This window comes from Neodiprion fabricii, chromosome 2 (genome assembly GCF_021155785.1).
Source record: "Neodiprion fabricii isolate iyNeoFabr1 chromosome 2, iyNeoFabr1.1, whole genome shotgun sequence".
Lineage (NCBI taxonomy): Eukaryota > Metazoa > Arthropoda > Insecta > Hymenoptera > Diprionidae > Neodiprion > Neodiprion fabricii.
In genome coordinates, this window is record NC_060240.1 from 32,283,754 (window position 1) to 32,304,621 (window position 20,868).

The 20,868-nt window shown below is 36.4% G+C and overlaps 5 protein-coding genes across 10 annotated transcripts; 1 reads left to right on the forward strand and 4 right to left on the reverse strand.

Moving 5' to 3' along the window:
* Positions 1-1,987: 1,987 nt before the first annotated feature.
* On the reverse strand, positions 1,988-7,070 carry LOC124175627. Its single transcript, XM_046556025.1, has 10 exons — positions 6,093-7,070; positions 5,950-6,018; positions 5,573-5,662; positions 5,456-5,502; positions 4,157-4,179; positions 3,430-3,873; positions 2,873-3,324; positions 2,722-2,790; positions 2,518-2,607; positions 1,988-2,077 (listed from the first exon to the last, which is right to left on the reverse strand). Exons 1-10 carry the CDS (start codon positions 7,068-7,070, stop codon positions 1,988-1,990), a joined length of 2,352 nt encoding a protein of 783 aa, XP_046411981.1.
* A 1,326-nt stretch (positions 7,071-8,396) lies between these two features.
* LOC124176570 (putative gustatory receptor 28b) lies at positions 8,397-10,249 on the reverse strand. Its single transcript, XM_046558021.1, has 5 exons — positions 10,188-10,249; positions 9,193-9,206; positions 9,040-9,108; positions 8,872-8,961; positions 8,397-8,776 (listed from the first exon to the last, which is right to left on the reverse strand). The coding sequence occupies exons 1-5, from the start codon at positions 10,207-10,209 to the stop codon at positions 8,726-8,728; spliced, it is 246 nt and encodes an 81-aa protein (XP_046413977.1). The 5' UTR covers positions 10,210-10,249; the 3' UTR covers positions 8,397-8,725.
* LOC124176554 (carnitine O-acetyltransferase-like) lies at positions 9,968-15,721 on the forward strand. 5 transcript variants are annotated; one of them, XM_046557989.1, is made up of 13 exons: positions 9,968-10,068; positions 12,196-12,292; positions 12,469-12,599; positions 12,671-12,800; positions 12,973-13,145; positions 13,224-13,377; positions 13,475-13,652; positions 13,778-13,965; positions 14,026-14,126; positions 14,250-14,372; positions 14,747-15,068; positions 15,151-15,288; positions 15,392-15,721. In XM_046557989.1, exons 1-13 carry the CDS (start codon positions 10,037-10,039, stop codon positions 15,590-15,592), a joined length of 1,968 nt encoding a protein of 655 aa, XP_046413945.1. In that variant the 5' UTR covers positions 9,968-10,036; the 3' UTR covers positions 15,593-15,721. The 5 variants fall into 5 exon arrangements, with proteins under 5 accessions (XP_046413945.1, XP_046413944.1, XP_046413946.1 ...); XM_046557988.1 differs by lacking the exon at positions 9,968-10,068 and adding an exon at positions 11,690-12,083; XM_046557990.1 differs by lacking the exon at positions 9,968-10,068 and adding an exon at positions 11,690-11,836.
* Positions 15,722-15,870: 149 nt separating this feature from the next.
* Positions 15,871-18,428, reverse strand: LOC124176560 (GDP-fucose protein O-fucosyltransferase 1). Its single transcript, XM_046558008.1, has 6 exons — positions 18,134-18,428; positions 17,415-17,530; positions 17,202-17,325; positions 16,688-17,052; positions 16,339-16,575; positions 15,871-16,199 (listed from the first exon to the last, which is right to left on the reverse strand). The coding sequence occupies exons 1-6, from the start codon at positions 18,240-18,242 to the stop codon at positions 15,996-15,998; spliced, it is 1,155 nt and encodes a 384-aa protein (XP_046413964.1). The 5' UTR covers positions 18,243-18,428; the 3' UTR covers positions 15,871-15,995.
* A 124-nt stretch (positions 18,429-18,552) lies between these two features.
* On the reverse strand, positions 18,553-20,748 carry LOC124176563 (serine/threonine-protein phosphatase 2A activator-like). 2 transcript variants are annotated; one of them, XM_046558012.1, is made up of 8 exons: positions 20,462-20,748; positions 20,301-20,383; positions 20,018-20,221; positions 19,685-19,902; positions 19,493-19,617; positions 19,104-19,204; positions 18,885-18,992; positions 18,553-18,793 (listed from the first exon to the last, which is right to left on the reverse strand). In XM_046558012.1, the coding sequence occupies exons 1-8, from the start codon at positions 20,502-20,504 to the stop codon at positions 18,653-18,655; spliced, it is 1,023 nt and encodes a 340-aa protein (XP_046413968.1). In that variant the 5' UTR covers positions 20,505-20,748; the 3' UTR covers positions 18,553-18,652. The 2 variants fall into 2 exon arrangements, with proteins under 2 accessions (XP_046413968.1, XP_046413967.1); XM_046558011.1 differs by having other exon boundaries at positions 20,301-20,386; positions 20,462-20,747.
* Positions 20,749-20,868: the final 120 nt, after the last annotated feature.

Here is a 20,868-nt window from a genome sequence, read left to right on the forward strand (position 1 = left end):
GATGCATATTTGACGAAAAAAGCAACATAATTTTCGCTGTAAAATATTGTTTACCGTACAATACCTACATTGCGGATAGAAATATTTCTTTCGTTAGTCGTCATTGCCACTGATTGCGAGATAGCGGTATAATGTTTTTACCACCGTACATATACATATATAAGTGGCATTCCGCGCAAATTCGGCCAAAGTCGGACCTTCGGAATTAATGGTTATGTTGAAAAAAATTTATTTATTAATTACAGTTTCTTTCGTTTAAGTATACCCGTACCACTTATGATTTTCGAAAACCAAAATGTTTCAAGGCATGATATTGAAATGCGATTGAATTTTTAAAAATCCTGCGTCAGATGTAAAAACTTTCAAGCTTAGACCCAGAGTGTGCCGGCGATCGCTTTTTTTCAAGATACTGTTTTGTAGTTCGGACAATCGTATAACATTTTTTAAGAGAATGAAAATTGGCGAGGTTCCACCGTTGGTTGCGTTGACGTCGAATGCCCGATATACTGTCCAACAATTGTCTGCCTAAACAGTTTGATAATAATGGCTTATCACATGAAAGGTACCGTCAAAATGTAATATCACTGTGAAATTCACATCAATACAGCAAACGTAATTGTGTACAACGCGGGACCTCGGATATATGTCTAAAAAATACGTCGATGTCAAGTTTTGAACTTCTCATGCTGGTGACTTTCACGGAGCGAAATGATCTGCTACATATTTTTTCGAATAGCGTATCTCACATCTAGAAACAATCCACAATGGCATGATGTAAATTTCACAGCAATATTCGAGTTTGACGATACCTTTTATTTGATAAAGCATTGTTATCAGACGAGGCAGGCAGACAATTGTTGGATAGCATATCGGGCATTTCACATCGACTAACCAAAATTGAACCCTCAATGTTGTTCAAAAAATTTTATACGATTGTCCCAACTACTTTGATTGCACATAATAAATCGACTCTTTGTTATAATTTTTATCAATTCTTTTTCTTTAAAAGGCAAAAAAAGAGGAAAACCGATCGCCGGCCCCACCTGCGTTAAAATATTTCATATCTGACACAAGATTTTTGAGAATTTATTCAGATTTTAAAATTAGGACATAAGACATGATGGTTTTCGACAATCATAAGCAGTACAGATGTACTAAAAAAAAAAAATCGCAAAAAATTCAAGGTATAATCATCATGATCGAGGTAATTCTAGCAAGTTTAGAGTTATCGAGGACCGAGAGATTCGGCTCTCCGTCTCTCTTCCCTAATCCCGAATTAGTATTTCGATATCCTGGACGGGAGTTGTTTACACTCCAGTTGATTAAACATTCATTATGGAGTTATATCAGCAGTATAATACTGAACTGAATAATCCTTACAACATGTGATAGCAGTGTTACGATTTATTTGACAGAAAAGTTGTACAATATCATGAGAACTATACTTATACAATTATTTTGAATATCCTAGTTTAGGGATATTTGTTTTTACGTCGAATGACCTAGAAGTGCAGTGTTAATATTATCATTGTCGCTAACCGGACATCGATCAGCAATTTTTAATTTACGTTCTGAAATAAAATTCATTATTTATTTGCCATATAGCCTTTTCCCTTGATTCGAACACGTCATTCATTTGCCGTGTACGCTTCAACGTTAAACTATCCAACTCGCGATCAGTGTAATTCTTCCTTTCATTGAATCACATGAGTGAGAATTAGAAACAAAAAAAAAAAAAACTCCGGTATCTGGTTTTCTTGGTACCGTACTCGCGCCGGAGAGCAGCTTATTTCGATCGTCTGTACTGCGCATGCGCGGAGGCGAGTACGCGCGCCGAGCAAGGAAGCGAGCGAAGTCAGTCGCGACTCGGGGTCTGAACCGAACGGTACCTACACCGGAGAAGTTCGTCTCACCACTTAAGTACGTAGGCAAATCATAATTAGTTGGTGTGAAGCTTCGGTAGATTAAACGGATTTATAATCGAAATCTAAGCGGCCCTTACACGGCTAGAAGAGTGATGTAGTTCTTCAGAGAACTGGACTAGAATAACAAGATAGGTTACTGAAGTCGCTAACATCTGCAATTAAGAAAGATCAATGAAAAATAAGAGCACAGAATTCAAATAATAATATAATGAGAGGGTTAGTGCAATATGGGTGTATGTGCATGTTAGCTAATTTTGAAATATCGATGTTCAAAATTATTAAACCTTCCAAAATTCCCCGCAAAGTTCGGAGTGCTCTTATGTATTGGAATGTCTATAAGAATAGTATACTATTTTACAGCCAAAATTCTACTGATTCGAATGATTGAACTATACTCACAATATCTTGCACTTACACCCTTTTTGCGTGAATATTCTTTGTGATTTCAGTCTCAATACTCATTGAGAACGTAGTACCGCAAGTTCGACCGGGGACGAGGAAAGACGCTTCAAGTACACTTGTACAGTTTTGTAGCAAGCGGCTTGAACCTTTTGGACTAACCCCCTCAATTGTTTTAAAATATTACACTCACCGAATGTAAGAGCGTAAAGTCCAACTGAAAGAAACCGTACGCTGTGAAATTGAATTCTTCGTGTAGTATCCGGAGAGAGAATTCGGTGAGCTGAAAAGAAAATGTCGGATTAAATTTTTTATCATATGATTTCCTGTAATAATTAAGAAATAAAAAAACAACAGTAATACGTTTGTAATTGCGGAAAGAAATAATACGCCTTACCTCCTTTTTCATTTCCGGTAGCGTTGTTGTGGCCACCAGCTTGTGAACTACCAGACCAGTTCGCCTTGCCTGCAGTATTGCATAGATTTTGGCGCAACGAAAGTTAATTTACAACCGTTGTTGTTAGTAATATTAAAAGAAAATCAAATACCTCTTCTATAGTTTTTGTAACGTTGTTCACAAGAAGAGTGACGGGATATAAAATGATGAGTATGAAAAGCTCCCGAAGAGCAAAATCCAGCGAAAACTCTTCATTTGAGCCAAAAGGGCCAATAATTATCCAATAAGCGCAGTAAACGAGAGTGACGAAGCAATAACAGACGCACATTAAGATTGGAAACGAAAAGAAGTTCGCAACGTCGTTAGTAATTTCAAAAAGCATCGTACGAATCCTGCGAAGTGATCGAAGAGCTGACAACTGATTGTGATTTGACAAATCCGATATCTCTGATCCGCTGCTGAGAAAAGGTATGGCGGATGAAAGGTAGTGAAAATCCTTGCACTTCAATAGCATATTGTTAACTCGGTAAAATTCCGCCTCTAGAAGTCCGACAATCAAGAAATATTCGGTAATAAAGAGTGAAATTAATACAGATGATGGGACTGTAAATACGAAATACGTTAGGTTGTCTCTATATTCTCTCACAATGAAAACAATGCACAGAAAAATATTGATTGTCTCGTATACAACAGACAGCGTCAATCTACCTCTGATATTTGGTCCTTTCGTTAGAGAAAGTCTAAAGTCAACATCGATAAGTCTGTTCATAATAATTACAGCATTGCTCTGCTTAAAAGTCCAGGAAACAATAACAACCCAAACTGTTGAAATCGCGACGATGCTCCACGCGACGTCACAGAATGAACTCTGTTTAGTTTTGTGTTCATAATCTATAGCCACAAACTTTGGAACTAACAGCACATATGCAATTGGAATCAAAATTGCCAGTAGGAGATTATAAACCAGTCCGATTTTGGAGAAACTGAAGGCCCAGATGCACACAGGCTTGCCAAAGTTTGCAAACAAGTTTTTAGCTTGAACGGAAAATGGGGCGAGACCGAAAACCTTGAAACCATGAAGGATGATTTTCGTTAACTGGAGAAATTTTTCCGGACGCTTGGCGGTCATTTTCGCAGTTGGCATCATCACCGCTGTAAATGTTGCGCAAATAAGGAAAAGATCAGTAATCGCAGCGATACGTCGATTTCACGCGAATATTTAATTAATTTATCTACGGCAATAATCAATCCTCACGAAACTTTTGTAACGCGCCCTTTGAGGTACCTTATTGGACCGAACGTTCTTATTATACCGATGAGTTGTGTATGCTTCGAATAGAAAAATTTTCCCACAAATACTGCCGTCTATTATACGACGAATAATAGACGAACGTCGAGGCAACCCAGATAACGTAAAACACCCTTCTTCGTGTACCCACGGCATTGATGGCGGCACAGCTGCGTTCAAAATTAATGTATGAACGTGTCCTATGTTCAGATTTTATTCAGTGATATTAATAATTCGCAGATTAACTTTCACTTTAATTTCACGTACCGTCACATTCTTATCTTCGCGAATATCATTTATACGACGGAGTATACCACATTTTAAGGCCTTCTCCAAAATGAACTTTGCATCGCAGTCAAAGATATATCGGAATTTTGAAAATGATCACACATATTTATTAACCAGGACTATTTAACATTGCAGCGTATTCGTCACTTTGCAATTCGATAGATGTTCTTTCTTTCGACACGCCTGAATTCAACCTCTTTCTTCATACATTGATATTAAAATAAAATCATCTCTGCTATCACTTTTTTCAATTTTGATTATTCTTCGCAACTACATATCTCTTGCTGCAATGAAAACTTTATTATCGATGAAGGCTATAAATATTCGTCGTCCATTATTTTGTACTATATTTTTCCGTATCTCTCCAGACTTGAGAAATAATGGCTATCCGGCAATAGCAAATTAAATCATATGTTAAGAGGTGGTAAAATAATTAATTCTTTTCAATCGATCTCTAATCTTCGATCAATGCGTTCGTATAAAAAATTCTGTAGCAAATCTAAAATTTCAACTTCACTTCTCGATCGATACACTGTGGAATGCCGCATCGATAGACGTCATGACGAAAGTTTCAAAACTTGCAGCTTCCAAAAAATTGTTTTACACCCTATGTAAATTTAACATTTCGAATTAACTGCCTTAGTTATTGTATTATGCATTCTTGTTTTATTTTATCATCTTTTAAAAGCCAATGACTGCTTCGTATATTTAAAATACTGGCACCGCGTTACGTACACACTGTGCGCTTCGCATTACATTGACACTAGCATTTCATAAACTACTTGATTTTTCAAAGCATCAATCAAAGCATAGCTCCTCGAAAAAAAGTATTACGCATCGGAGAATGTTTGGTTTCTTTTAAAATCATTGCAGTTTCTCAAGTAGTTTAGTGAACTGGCTAAAATGTGGTACTAATTGTAATTTTTGTCCGGCCATCGATACACATCTAGTAAATAAGCTATCAATGTTTACGGACGCTGTATAAAAATAAAATAAGAAATAAAAATAAAAAACTTGAGAATTAACGTCCATGGAATTGAACCACTAAATATCAGTAATAATCGTTTATCTTTCTCTCGTGTTTGACCATATTTACATATTAGCAGTATCTATCGGTACTTGAGCGCCTTATGTTACAATTAATAGTAAAACATCTACTGAAATTGAATAAAAATCACAAGATAGGTTCCCATAGATGCCAGCATCTGCAATGAAAGAAGTAACACTGAAGGTTACGGATTATATCTGCTCTGAAACGTTAATATGAATACCCACCGTATGCAAAAGTGCGAAATCCAATTTAAAAAATCCACAAGCCGTGAAGTACAATTCTTCATGCAGCAAGTGAAGAGAGAACTGTTCGAGCTGTAACCCAACCACACGATTAATTAAAGCTTGCAACTCCCAGAAGCTGACAATAAGTAGTGAAAAAGTATAATTCGCATAGTCAAAAAGATAAGTAGAACCTTGTGAACCAAAACGAATTGAATGTAATTGAGTACGTCCAAAAATAGAATTAACTCGAATTAAAGCGAATTGGAAAGAAAGACTTGGATGTACGAATTCTTTTGAATTGGTTTCAATTTGTTTTAATTAGCGTTTAGATTCCGTTTTTGCCGTACTCAATTCGATTTGGTTTACCGGCACGTTACCTCCGATTTGATTTCCGGTTTCGTCGTTTTGGACAATAACTCGTGCACTACTCGACTGGAAAGTTTCGCCTGGAATGTAACACAATTCGTGTCAGAAGACTTTGTCGATTGTTGGATGGTAAAATGAAGTGAAACCTTCTCACCTTATACATGGCTTGTTCAGTGTTGTAAACAAGTAGCACGATGGGGTACGCAATTACGATAATCAATAATACCGTTGAAAGAAATAGGGGCAACGAAAATACCGCGTTCGGTGCAACGAATGGAGTAATGAGATAATAAACGTTGGTCAGAATTGCGTAAAAAGAAGTGCCGATGCATAATAAAATCGGGAATGAAAAAAAGTCCGAAATGTCACTGGAAATTTCAAAAAGCATCGTACGAATTTTGTGTACCGATTGGAGCATAATCAGCTGACTGTTATTCGGTGAAAAGAATGCTTCTAAATTATTGTAATTGAGAAACTGTGTGCGGAGATACGAGTTGGTCCGAAAATCGTCGTAATCCGATAGAATCTCGTTCACTTTTTCAAACTCCTTGATTATCAATCTGACGACCATACAATATTCTACCATAAACGAAGAAACAATGAAATATGGTACGGTGAAATAAATAAAAACGAGAGTAGGAAGTGTGGGTCGGAAAATTTCCTCGATGTATTCATAAATCCAGAAACAAGCGTTGATCGTCACGTATAGACAAACCGTTACGAACGTCCTTTTCTTTGATCGTTCCTTCTTCGATGTCACGTAAAAGTTGAGCAATAACATTTTGTTAGCAATGTCTACAGCTTTACTCTGCTTAAAAGCCCAGGAAACAATGACAACCCAAGCTGTACAGGATACCGAAAGTCCCAGTACCGCGTCGTGTATTGCAGTCAGTGAAGATTTGTTGTCGTAATTCATAGAAACCGACTTCCAAAATGAAACTGCGGTCAGAATTGAAAGTGCAATCGAGAGTAGAATATTATAGGCCAATCCTAAATTAGATGAATCCACAGCCCAGGTGCAAATGGAGTTGTCGAAGTTTTCAACAGAGAATGTTGCAAGTCCGAGAATTTTGAAAACGTAAACCATCACTTTGATGATCCAAAAAAACTTGACCGAATACTTTGCGGCCATTTTCACAAACTTTGTATTCCACTATGGCGAGTGCGCTATGATAGCGTATTAATATCACACGAATATAAATACGGCAGCAATGAATTATCGCGTATCGCAAACAAATCGTCAATACTCATCGGAGTTTTTTCGCGCTCTGAACGTTTTGTTTACTTGCCTCAATATGATTGGAAAGCTTCGAATATTCCTTTACTTATCATACTAATTACGTACCTCGCATCATAAATAGTCAATCAACTGATGGCTTGTATGTACATCGAACTACTGTTCAGGCGTACCTTATGGTGAGTTAGTATAACGGATGTCACGTCAACTCCTATAACGCTAATTAAAGGGTTACGGGTGATTGGGTTTGAATAATATTAATTACGATTAAAAGGAATAACGAATATGTTTAACAAGTATAAAGGGTGATGGGTAGATTTGATGTATAAAGTTTCAACCGTTTGATTGTTACACCAGGTAGAGTGCACACGTCTGCTCTACTGAAGGGTGCGTGGACAATTGCATTTTGAAATTGAAGAAGAACTTGAGAGAGACAAGACTGCGGGAAAAGATATATAGAGAAAAACCAAAACAAGGCCCGTAACTTTGCAGGATGCAGACGCGGTGGGAAAAAATGCAGCTAGGTACTTGGAAGGTTGAGAATAGCATAAAGGATGGGAAACTGAAGGACGTAGCGAAAGTTGTAAAACACCAGATTTGTGGTTCTAAATTATCCTTTTAACCTAGCGATGGTTTGCGACGCAACAGCTGCAGTAATTCATCACGAATCGAACCGAAGCCTGAATCAACATGCAGTAAATACCCATTTATAAGTTCAGCGATAAGGTAAATTAGTATTTTCAAACATTTTGATTCTTTCCGGGAACATTCAAGAAACTCAGTAATTACGAGAAGGTCTCATCAATTCGATGAGTGATTCGGAAGAGTGCCGAGAAAAATGAATCACTTAACAAATGGATGACAGAGTCGCGATGAGAATTTGCGATAGCCGCGTATAATGTACTTTAAATAATCGATGAAACGTAAAGTTCTCGTTGGTTGTTGTGTCTATCGTCCACCTTTCATAACTGTTGATGTAGTTTTAGTAATGAGACTTCATTCTACACGGACATCAAACTCATAAAGCGAGCCGACGGACGATTCAAGCATTTACACTTGCGATGATACTTGTAAAGAAAACGACAATTTTAATCTTCTCATTCGTCTCAGCTACTTTAAGAAGAAAACATCGACGTCACTGAAAAATGGTGTAAAAATGGTACATATTTATTCATTTTCTTGCAACTTTACATACGGTATGTTAGACGCTGAGGTACCAAAAATTAACTTGACATGAATATTTCATCTTTAGTGCGATCATAAAATCCATAATGTTCGCATGTGTAGATAAGATTGATTAAAGCAAAAGAGAAATCAGTGTGAACCTGTGTATGCTGGATGTTAATTAGCATAAAGGCTTTCTGTTCGAATTCGTGTTTGTTCACTATCCAAGTTACCGAGTTCTTATAATTAGCTTCTTGGCAATCTCTGAGATTGTGCTCATTTCTAGCCATAAGACTTAGAATTGATTGAATCGCCTGCACGTGCCTGTCGATATCGAAATAATTGGGATCGATCGGCAGTTGATCTTCTTGCGAGTAGAACGACAGCTATCGGAATTGGATCAGAATAAAAAGGTAGCTTGCCGTAGTTCCCATCATCTATAATGAAAATATTATTCGTACGACATATTACGTATCGCAGCTTTTATTATGTACTAAATAAAACTTGAAAATATTTAAACTTATATATTTACCGTGTGTAAAAGAGTGAAGTCTAGTGTGAAAAACCCATAAGCCGTAAAATTGAATTCCTCATGCAGTAGCTGAAGTGAGAACTGTTCTAACTAAAAGCGAAGTTCGTATTAAAGATTATTATCAACGATCGAATATTGTTAACAACTAACGAATCAACAGTATGTTACCTGTGATTTTATTTCTGATCTCATCGCTGTGACTAAAAGCGTGTGAACTATCTGTCCGGTTAGCTTGGCCTGCAGCATATCGTATATAAAAGTTTTTTCAGATCACTTCGTCGACTATTCAATGACAATTATTAAAGACAAACCAGTCGCTACCTTTTTGACAGTTTCTGTAACGTTGACGAAAAGTGATATGATCGGAGAAACAATTATGAAAAGCCAAATTGTACAGAAAATGGTCTCAGACAGCGAAAAGGGTTGATTTGGAATAATGGCAGGAATAGAGAGGTAATAAACTTGATGAACCATCGTAACAAAAGAATGAGCAATGCAGAGTAACATGGGGAACGAAAAGAAGTCTGCAACGTCTTTGGATATCTCAAAAAGCATTGTACGAATGCCATGGAATGATCGAAGCGCAACTAGCTGCGCGTAATTTGACAAACTTGATGCCTCTAAATGATTATTGAAAAGCAGTGGCGAAGAGGACAGATAATTCGAAAACTCTCTTAAATTTGACAAACACTCGTTGACTCTTCCAAGTTCGTTGGCCACCATTCCCATGGCCACAGAATATTCCAGGATAAACCAGTGAATAACAAAACTCGGTGTGTAAAAGAAACACAAATTCACCAAATCGTTGGGTAATAACGGAGTTTTTCTGTGTTCTATGACCCAAATAGTAATCCAAAGGAAGGGAGTGATCATCAGATGTACAGCTAAGCATACGAGCATCTTTTTATTATTTGGCCGCAGCTTACTCAGACCGGAAAGCCGAACGTCAACTTCTAAAAGTCTGTTCATTATCCTTGAGGCATTTCTTTGCTGGAAGAGCCAAACAGTGATGACAACCCAAGCTGAACAACTCGTCAATAGGCCCTGCACTACATCAGTGGTCTGATTTATCCAAGACTTGTGTTCATAATTCACGGAAACCAAATCAGGCACATCGAATGCAGCCATAATCGGAAACGAAATTGTGATTAAAAGATTATAAATCATGCCTGTTTTCGAAAACACGAATGCCCATGGGCAAGTGGGAGAGCCAAGTTTTTCAATCGGAGTTTTCATCTGAACTGAGAATGGGGCAAGCCCAAAGATTTTGAGAAATTGAAAGATTATTTTTACGACCCAGAAAAACTTTTTATTACGCGATGGAGGCGCTTTCATCATTCACGGCGGTTGATTAATAATAAATTATACGATTTCAGAGAGGTTTAGTAATTAAGTTCAAGCAGATATCTCAATAATGATCACAGCATTTGGACCGAGAGTTCATCATAATTAAAAACTTTTATCGAGATGAATGATTTTTAGTGAGTTTGCAAGTTGATTGTCTTCTCTTATCAAATGCCTGTCACATAACAACTAAACGTGTAAAACTGAGACGGAACCAGTACAAGTTGCATGTTACAAATACGTAGATCAAAGTCGTTTTTGCTTATTAGCGTGATTGGAAAACCTAATAACGAACTTTATTAAATCATAGCTGAACTTCGGAGTGCGTGCAGAGCGTTACAGATGATTACAACTCAGCTCAGATATGTGCACATATAACAATACATGGCAGCCTGAATTACAAAGTAAGAAACTAGTGTACGGGGAATTCATACGTTGAATGTTATATCAATTGTGCAAAAGCCTGTGAGTGAAATACATTTGTTTTTGCTCAACTATAAAACAATGGATTGTAAGCACTGTAAAAAAAATTACAAAAAGAAAAAAAGCACTCAGCAAATTAATGTTAACAGCTACACGAATGTACGGCCACACTTCGAATTATTGAAATACGCATATGCGTAATGTAAAGTCTACATCCTTCGTCGTTATGTTCCACAAAGATCAAAGTCACGATAACTAAATGACTACACCTGAGATAAATGTTATTTCTGATATCGACATACTTCATTTTGATGAATAATAGCGACTTCTTCACTGCTATGTGACCATCGTTATTTTATGAAGCTCCATTAGTTCAAAATATTGTTAACGCGAAGGCACGTTTGACCACAACGTTGGCTGCACTTGGCAACTGAATAGCATTAATTCCCAAAGCTCTGTCCAAAAAATTCACCCAACTTTTATTGTTCAACCGGATTTTACAAATCTATTCAATTTTTTCCGAGTCATTCAGACATTGTCCAATCAATGTAGTATCCAAGAAAGTTTTCCATTTTATTTAGTAATCGATCAAGTATTTTCCAACCGTGACACACCTAACTGTTTATCTTGTTCAGGACACCAAGACTTATTTTCGCAAATTATTACAATAACATTGAATCTGAATTTGTAATTCTTCTACGCCTAACAACAAACAAATTGGTTTACTGATGGGTTACACAGTTTGCCATTACTAAGGCGTTATCTCGTTCATTATCGGTCACCTTTTTGTCAACGCCTTTTTCTTTCCAAGATTCTAATCAACGTCTTTTCAGCTCATTAATAGTAAGTAAAGTTGCAATACTCAGAGAAATTAAAACACCACTCGTCTCAACAGAATTGTTATCATTGTCAAGGAATGCTACTTACGAAAAATTTAATGCCTGGTCAACAATGGTAAAAATTTTCTTAAATTCAAACAGTGTCGAACGGTAGCGCGATCCGTAGCAATTACGACGAGAGGCGGAACTAAGGGCGGGAAATCGAGGTTAGAACATTTGGATACATGAAACGTAATTAGTCATTTCAAACCGTGCAAAACCTTGAAAAATGAATCAAATTTCACGCGTGTAATATACAAAGCCGCACATTTTACTTCACGACTATTCTGCTATAATTATCGCGTGATCATGGACTCAATGTACGCTGCCTATTTTCTTAACTACACAAATACGTTCACCAAATGCATTACATGACATACCGTTCATTAAGCAATTATAGCTGCATCAGCTGCATCGAACTGTACTTGTGTTACGTTCACTATCTCCGATGATCTTTGAACCGACCAAAATTAGCAGGGACTAGCGTTTCCCACAGAGAGTATCATTAGTAGAAAAACCTCTGGAAAAGCGCTTCATGCTTTCGTATTACGATTTTGTAGAATACAGGTACACGTATCGTCTGCCACCTGATAGCCAATTCATTGTCATAAAATTCTTTGTCACTCTTATCTGTCGGATATTCTCACTTACCATTGGAATAATTATTTTGTAATTACAGCCTCTTGTCTGGGGGAAAAAACCGTGATAACGTAAATAAAAATCAACCAATCATGCAGAGATCTCTAATGACACTTCCCTCACTAAACAGATTTTTGGCAAGTACTGCTATTCGTTGTATTTTTCGCAACTGCTATGGAATTAAGATAACAATTACCACTGTTTTAACGAAAATCAACATCTTCACTTCATGTTTTTTGTCTTACCTTTGCCTTCCTTCCAACCTTTTATAACATTGTAAGAGACTCTGATGATTATTTATTTCAAATTACAGATCGGTGCTAGGATAAAATTTATACCAGTATCAGTACACGCCGCGAATATCACCTCGATTAAATTAAACAAGGAAATACCACCCAAGCAACCTGTTCCTGAACTAAAAAACACTATCAATCGTTATTTAAAGTTAGTACTTGAAATCAAATCTATTTCTTCCACAAATGTTTAGTTTTATTCAAGGTTTTTGTCCTTTTCAGATCTCTCGAGCCATTATTATGCGACAAGGAGTACTGCGAAAGTGAAAAAATTGTCAAGGAATTTGAGAAAGGTGTTGGTGCTGAGTTACATCGCAAGTTACTGGAGCGCTACGAAAGCACAGAGAACTGGGTAAAGGGTATATTGTGGGTCATAGTTACATTCAACATTGTTTTATCAATAATATTTATTTAATTTCTTACCCAAAATATTACATGTTATAAAAAAGCAATTTCTATTGTACGACCGCAATATCTTGATGCATTAAATATTTTTTTCTTATTTACTTACGTTTCCTTTGCAGATGAACGAATGGTTTCTGCATGCTGCATACCTGGGATACAGAATCCCTTTAATCGTTCATTCTAGCCCAGGGACTGTTGGTCCTTTGCAAAAATTTTCCTGCCCAGACGAGGTATTTAACTTTGGAGGAAAATTGATTGCCGCTGTTTGTGAATATGATTCTATGATAAAAAGGTATTTGTATTATATTATACTGCAGATGATTTAAATATATACATATTCTTACCATCAAATAATGTTACCTTTCTACAGTGGCAAAATGAAACAAGAAATGGCAGGAAAGGATCCGCTGGACATGCAACCATATGCTATGATACTTGGGACTTACCGACGCCCTGACATTCCTCTGGACTGTCAGTTGCATACGGATACTTCAGATCATATTATTGTGATACACAACAATCATGTTAGTTTACATCAACAGTTACTATTAATTGAATGATAATTTTACTTCTACATTCTTGTCATACAATACACTAAAATAATTCGTGTTTTGATTACAGATTTTTAAACTAAATATTTTTGACGAATCTGGCAAGAATCGAACCCCTCTATCCGAAGGTCAGCTTGCCGCATCGCTGAAGGATATAGCTGGGCGATCGGCTGTTGCTGGTACACCAATAGGAATCTTGACAGGAAACGACAGAGATACATGGGCGAAGGATTACAAAAAACTTGAGGGTTAATTCTTGTTTACATTATCAAGAGTAGGAAAGCAAATGCAAGAATCGATACGAATTAAAAGTTGGCTAAAGTCCTCACGGTTTTGCAGCGAATAAGAGAATGAATGTCTATTCTCATTACAGCTTGTGGGAGTAACCGAAAAATATTAGAAGATATAGAAAACGCAATGTTTGTACTTTGCTTGGACAAAGCAATGGGAAAAGATATCTCGAGAGAAAAGAATTATGAGTCTTTTAGAGCAGTGCAGAGCCTGACGGGGGTCACCTGCGAGACTAATGCTGGGAATCGTTGGCATGACAAAGCTGTTCAGGTTTGTTGAGTAAGGTAATTTTTAGCATTCAGATATTTATTTTTTCGACCTATTTAACAGTTCATAGTATCATATGATGGATTCGTCGGCATGACTTACGAACATAGTCCGTGCGAGGGTGTTCCAATTGCAGTTCTACACGACCACGTATTAAAATATATGTAAGAATTTTTATTTGTGTATTCATCGTTTGCTGCTTATGCAAAAATTTGTTTTTTGTTTCTACTTTTATTTGTCGTCTTTTCGTTCAATAACTTCTATAACTAACTGTTCTCTCGTTTTAGAGCGAACAAAAAGGACGATACATGTGACCAACCCAAGGAATTTCCTAAGGCCCAGCTTTTGAAATTTTATCTTCCTGAAGGAATAGAAAAATCAATATCTGCAGCCACATCTACAGTTGAAGAGTACGTGTAATATTATTAATCCCAACATGAAATATTAGTTTTGGATTTGAGAATAAATTTATAGTTCAAAAGTTGAGGTCTGATATGGGCCGTCGACGACTACGACGACGACGACTGAACGCTTACCTTACATTACGTCAGTATTATTAATCATAAAAAAAATCAAATTCAACCAAATTTCTTTTCTTTTTTTAACGATCATTTCTAGCTTTTTAGACCCACGAAAAATATGAATCCAAACTAATTTTTTTTACATTGTATAAGTTCATAGCAAAAAATTATTTTACATAGCTGAATTTGAAATATCTTGTACAATAATTATTCAAGTAAACGGTGGCTCCTGAAAAACTGAAGATTCTGTCTTCGATCAACAGGATTTCAAAAGACATTGACATGGAGTGTTTTACTTTCGAAAATTTTGGAACCGAGATGATCAAGAAGAATAAAATGAGTCCCGACAGTTTTATACAAATGGCGATGCAACTCGCGTATTATAGAATTCATGGAAAACCTCCAGCCCACTATGAATCTGCTGGACTGCGTAGATTCCGTAACTCAAGAACCGAATGCATCAGATCCACTTCTGTAGAATCTGTTCAATTTGCACAAGCAGTGATTAGCGGTAATACTTCAAAATTGCAAAAGAAAGAAGCAATGATGAAAGCTATAAATGCGCACAAAAAATTAGCTGGGGAGGTCAGTTTTCACTAAGCAGCAGTTGGGTGTTGATCTGTAGTTCATATAAACACTAACACATTCATTTACTTGGCTTCCATAGGCTGCTACGGGTCAAGGTGTAGATCGGCACTTATTTGGATTAAAAACAATAGCAACGAAAGAAGGCTCAACCCTTCCACAAATTTTTACAGACGTTGGATACAAGAGGAGCACACATTTCACTCTAACATCTAGCCAGGTGAGTGTACATTTCTAATCATTCTCGGTTCACCACTTCTCGATTAACGGAATATTCATGCAGCAGAGAGTTAAAATTTTTATACAATTAATGGCGTTACCAGGTTCCGTATAAGACCGCTTCATTCATGTGTTACGGACCGGTAACACCAGACGGATACGGATGCTGCTACAACCCGCGACCTCAAGATATACGAGTGGCTTGCTCTTCTTTCAATGCGTGTAAAGAAACGTGCACTAAAAAATTTGCAGAAGCACTACAACAATCTTTCTGCGATATGATAGAGCTAGCCACTGAATGTTGAAGCGCTAATATTGGCAATTAAAACTGTCATATATGACATAATCATCATTTTTTTTTTTTTTTTTACAAAGAAACGTATTTTATAAATTTTTATATTGTTTAAGTTTAAATAAATCGAAATAATACTAAATCAGCGTTGTCGTAAAAGAGGTTTAACTGAAATTTGATCGGTTAAATAGTTTGAAAGTACAATGTGCCTTATCTTGTTCCAAGTATTACTTTCAAGTATATACTCCCTACATAAAAAATCTGCCACAGACTGTCGGATCTCTGTCGGATCCGAAACAGATCCGCTACAATCCGCTACACACTGTAGCAGATCTGTGTCGGATCCGACAGAGATCCGACAGTCTGTGTTGGATTTATTATGTAGGACTATAATAAAAATAACTTATCACTAATATTTACAATTCCTCGTGCGAAACGTACGAAACAGTTCTTTCTGGTGGGAAACCCCAAAAAATAGTAGGATACCCACGCACTTCCCTCTCCCTGGCCACAAACGCAGAAAATGATGAAATACAGTTACCGATGAAGTAATTAGATCTACCTAAAATTGCTAGGTCCAAATGAGGAGACGCAGGTTCTTCTTGTTTATGTACAGTAATCTGTAACAGAAAAATATTAGTTAGCAGTTATAAAGATACAAATGTGATTGGGCAATCAAAAATTTTTGTTATAAAAACAATCAATATCAAATTACTACTTATTTTTATTACAGTATAGAAGAAAGAAACTAAAACTCACTTCCATTCGTTTTAGGGCTTTGCTGAGCTCCGGTATCAAATGGTTGCTATCTGATGCCACAAAGATGGATTTAACATCGTTGTTTGCACGAATAATGCGTTTTAATTGTCTGATTATTAATTCAAAGGGTGGTAGACACATAGCAGACGTAGCTTTGCCTCGTTCATTTCTATACCCTAAACACTGTGGTGCAGCAAACAAGTTCGGTGAACTGGAAATGAATTCGCAGGCCCTCACCTGTCAGTAAAAGAACAATTCATTTGTTATTTCACATACACATAAGTAGAGAATCAACTTTGTTCTTTGGTATAAAAAAAAAACACGAAAAAAGAAACGGAATTGAATTTACCCAATCAACTCCATTCCGTAAGTGAATTCCAACGTAAGCTCCTCTTGGCAGGTGGTTCTTCACAAATGACTTGGCTTGATCTGCAATTTTATCATTCCAGCCGACGCACTTTTGCAGCTTTTTGTTCTCCATTTGAACAGGAAAGCTAGCAGGAGCTCCAGTGAATGCTAAAACCGGCCAATAACTTGACGGATATTTACGTGACCACTGATATACCATGTCACTGTGATGAACGTCATAATGCAGTGGCCCATAAAACTCTGACCCAACAAACTCTACGTCAAATGTGTCCCAAAATGGTCCAAAGGGGTTGCCGTCCTTCGCGTTGCATGACCCTGTACTTCCTCGTACAGAGTAACAAAAAGCTTGAACAAGAACCAGAGTATCAAAGTATATATCAATAAGAAATTCTATGACAATATGATTCCAGATACTCCAGAGATTGAATGTGATTGTTTCAAGTAAACTTTTACTGCAAAAATTAAACTGCGACAATAATATCTGGAATACATACAAATCCTTTTTGACTCTGGCCATACAGTAGGTGCAATTTTCTTCATGAATTCTTCCATTACAATCACCCTGTGGCAACTTTCCAGTTGAGATACATTAAAATAGGTGTCAAATGGTACTTGTACCTAAAAAACAAGGAAGGTAAATAAATTACAAATTAAATCGAGATTTTTTTATACTGCCATGTTTTTAAACCTGCATATATAATATTCACCGATTTCGTCTCCCCTGTGCGATATTCAACCCATGGTGGCACAACTAATGTGCGATTTAAGGCAATGGAAAAACCCAATGCACCCAAAAAGTTATCTGCTTGGTTACCAAATCTACCTGGAAATATTGCATGTGACAAAACCATGTTAATGAAGTAATAAGCATTGACGAAATAGTCAGTTTATGTAGGGTTGGAGTCAGAAAATTCGTTTTCTTAATGTAAACAATCGAAATCCAGTAATCATGATTTGTTCTAATTTATAATTATTTGGAGATGAGAGTATAAAGAATTCGTTGCTTAATCAAGTTATGTGTCTGATAGTGAGAAAACTAAAATTTCCAATGTATGTGATTTTTATTTAATCAAGTTGGTCTCGTAAACCTATGAGGATTTATTTCCTAGTATTTACTGATCCTATATGAGGAGCACGAAAAAACAGGATTAGTACTTTTTGTCATCAAGTAGCCGAAGGCTTTATGAAAAATTATATAAAATTATTTAACGGCTTATCATAACGTCAATTGAGATTCTATCGCCTTGCAATCAAATGAACTTAACCTTAAAATTAGGGGTTGAAAAAAGTCTATTCACTTTCCAATTTTCCCAAAAATATTCAAAATGTGGATCTGAGAAGTAGCGAAAGAGATAGAAAGGTAGTAAAGTTAAATGAAAACTATCTGACTCAAATATTGTAATTTGAAAATTAAAAAATTTCTCACCCATGCAAGGACAGTAAAGAATGTAGCCATTCTCGTCGATCTCTGCGTATTTACAGTATCCCATATAAACTTGTTCAAAGAATATAATGAAAAGAAGGAACTTGAACATTTTTAATTGTTACTTTTCGACAATGATCTCTCTATAACTTAAACTATCAAACTTGACAACAATCCTTCAAGGAACTGTAAACAGTCTTCCGACGTGCGGTGGTTTCCATGGCAACCGTAATAGCGGAAGTAAAGATTCAAGCCGCAAACGGCAGAAGCTGATCAAAATTTGCCATGAGTTTGTCAAGCTTGTGAAATTATTTAGCCATTCAATGAATTTTATCCTAGAACAGATCGATACCTAAGATTCAAAACTATCGTACCCGCAGCATATTTTTCTCCTTGTATATAAGAATTCAGTTAAAAATAAATTTCAGCAATATAGGTATATTGTACATATGTAACACAGATAATATCTTTTATTATACAGCAGGAAAAATAGAGTTCAAAATTACATTTTGCCCTGGCCATTTAATGTGACGATGAAGTGCGCGTTGGTGGAGGTGGAGGTGGTCGGCTTAGAGGTTTACAGGTGACATAAGGAGACGCTGGAGTTATGGGCAATAGAGATCCAAACAATACGTGTTGAACTACTGGAAACTTGGCCAAGATCTGTAGATTAAGAGTATTTCAAAACTGTGAATTTCACAATAAATTTGTGGTAAATAATAATTAATATTCTACAGATATTACAAAGGCTTACCTCGGCTTTATACATTTTTATTAACCCACTGTTTACTTTCGACCAGGAAGAAACAGCACTAACGTTCCATAGTTGATTAGAATGCTCAGCAAATGGTCCTGTTTTAACCTGCGTTTGAATGAATTTTACATATCATGTATAAAGTAAAACACAGTACAGGAAACAAAGTTGAATCTAAATTAAAACTTGAATGTTGATAAATGTTACTCATTCGTTTACCTGCGATATGAATTCAATGCAGCTGAGAAACATGAATTGTTTACTAAAACGGTCTAAAATATCTTTGTCCAAAAAATGGTGAGGCTCTATGCATGGGTGACCTGTAATACAGTAATATATACAACGCTTGTGATTAAATAATCTAACGTTTTGCGGTATACAATACAAAATATATGATCCTCTGCATAGCAAAACAAGAGAAAATGTTATTTCGTCTCCAAAGGTAACAAATTAAAACGACACAGATAAATTGAACTTTTCTTTCGAACAATTGACTAGATTTTCATTTGATGAAATTTCCTCAAGTTGTTTGTGACCAAAAGTTTGTAGCATCATCCTTTTGAAACCAAAGTTAACATGAATATATGCTAGTAGAAATTTACAATTACCAACTAATTGTGAGCTCCCCCAGATAAAAGGTACGAATTGATAGTCGTCAAGGCTCCACACACCATGGCTTCCCGCAGGCTCCATGCGATATGTTAGTTGCAACTTACGAACTAGCTGAAGATACCTGATAAAAAGAATTTATATGATGCTATTTCTTTAATTTTGCGAAAGGTTATTCTTTCCATGCTCACCTATTAAAAACCTTTACCACAACAGCAGTTTTATCTTCAGGCTCATATGCTGTGATTTTGAACATGCAGCACAAGAACATAATAAATGCCATTTCGTGACCAGTGCCATAATCTATGCGCGTGGCATTTCCAAAACTCTCATATAAGTACTGGACTACTTCCGGTGCAGCTCGATGGAGCTCCACTGGTATAACATTGCGCAGTTCCTCAAGGCCTTCCTGTCAAATAATTTGATTTTTTATTAGAATTAGAATATTGAATAGTTTCATATTAAACCTCACCTAATTATAATGGAAATAAAATTAATGACTTATGCCAAGGTGTCCATCTTACTTCTAATAGCTTGGTGTGCCACAAACGAAAAGATTTATTGCCAAAACGCTGGGGCTGATCTATGGGTGGGATAGCATCGATCCATTCGTCAAATTTCTTCAACATGTCAACGGTTTTGACAACGATTTGTGATTGCGAACATTCTATGTCCGATGCCTTTCCTTGAACAGACTCGTTGAGGGCTAACAAGAAACCAAGGTATTCCTACGGAGAAAAATTTAAGAATTTAAAAACAATGTTAAACTGTTTAATGATTTTTGAAATTTTTATCTTAATTACTCACGAAATAGGCCTCAGATTTTTGCCAACTTATCATGTCGTCAGGTATTTTAATAGCCTTTTTTGGAACAACAAATTCATGATCGTCTGCTGTGAAAATTTACATGAAACACAAAGGTTAGTTTTCAATGGGGGTTCAACAACGGGGATAAATTGTATACTTACGCGAAAATTTTTTTACTTGAGGAGACAATTCGGCTGCTGACATTGTGCTTTTCTGTTATTTATTTATCAATTTTCTCTTCAAATATTGAATAACGTTTTTGAATGGCTAATAAGTTTGTTAAATCATGAACGACGAACCGAAATTAAATCCGTATTTCTTTGCAATACCGATAAATCAATTAATTATCAGCAGGATAACTTTATGGTTATACGAATCAACAAAACCACTCGCGACTTTTCGCACACCCTTAGCGTCAAATTGAATATGTCCTAAATGACAGCTGTTTGGGCATTGGCAATGTGAATTGAAATAGAGGAGCGGAGCTTGGACCATTGTATGGCAGCATCATCGCACTCTAGCGGAAGTAATCTGCAGTTTTCCCAAATTTAACTACATACTAAAATTC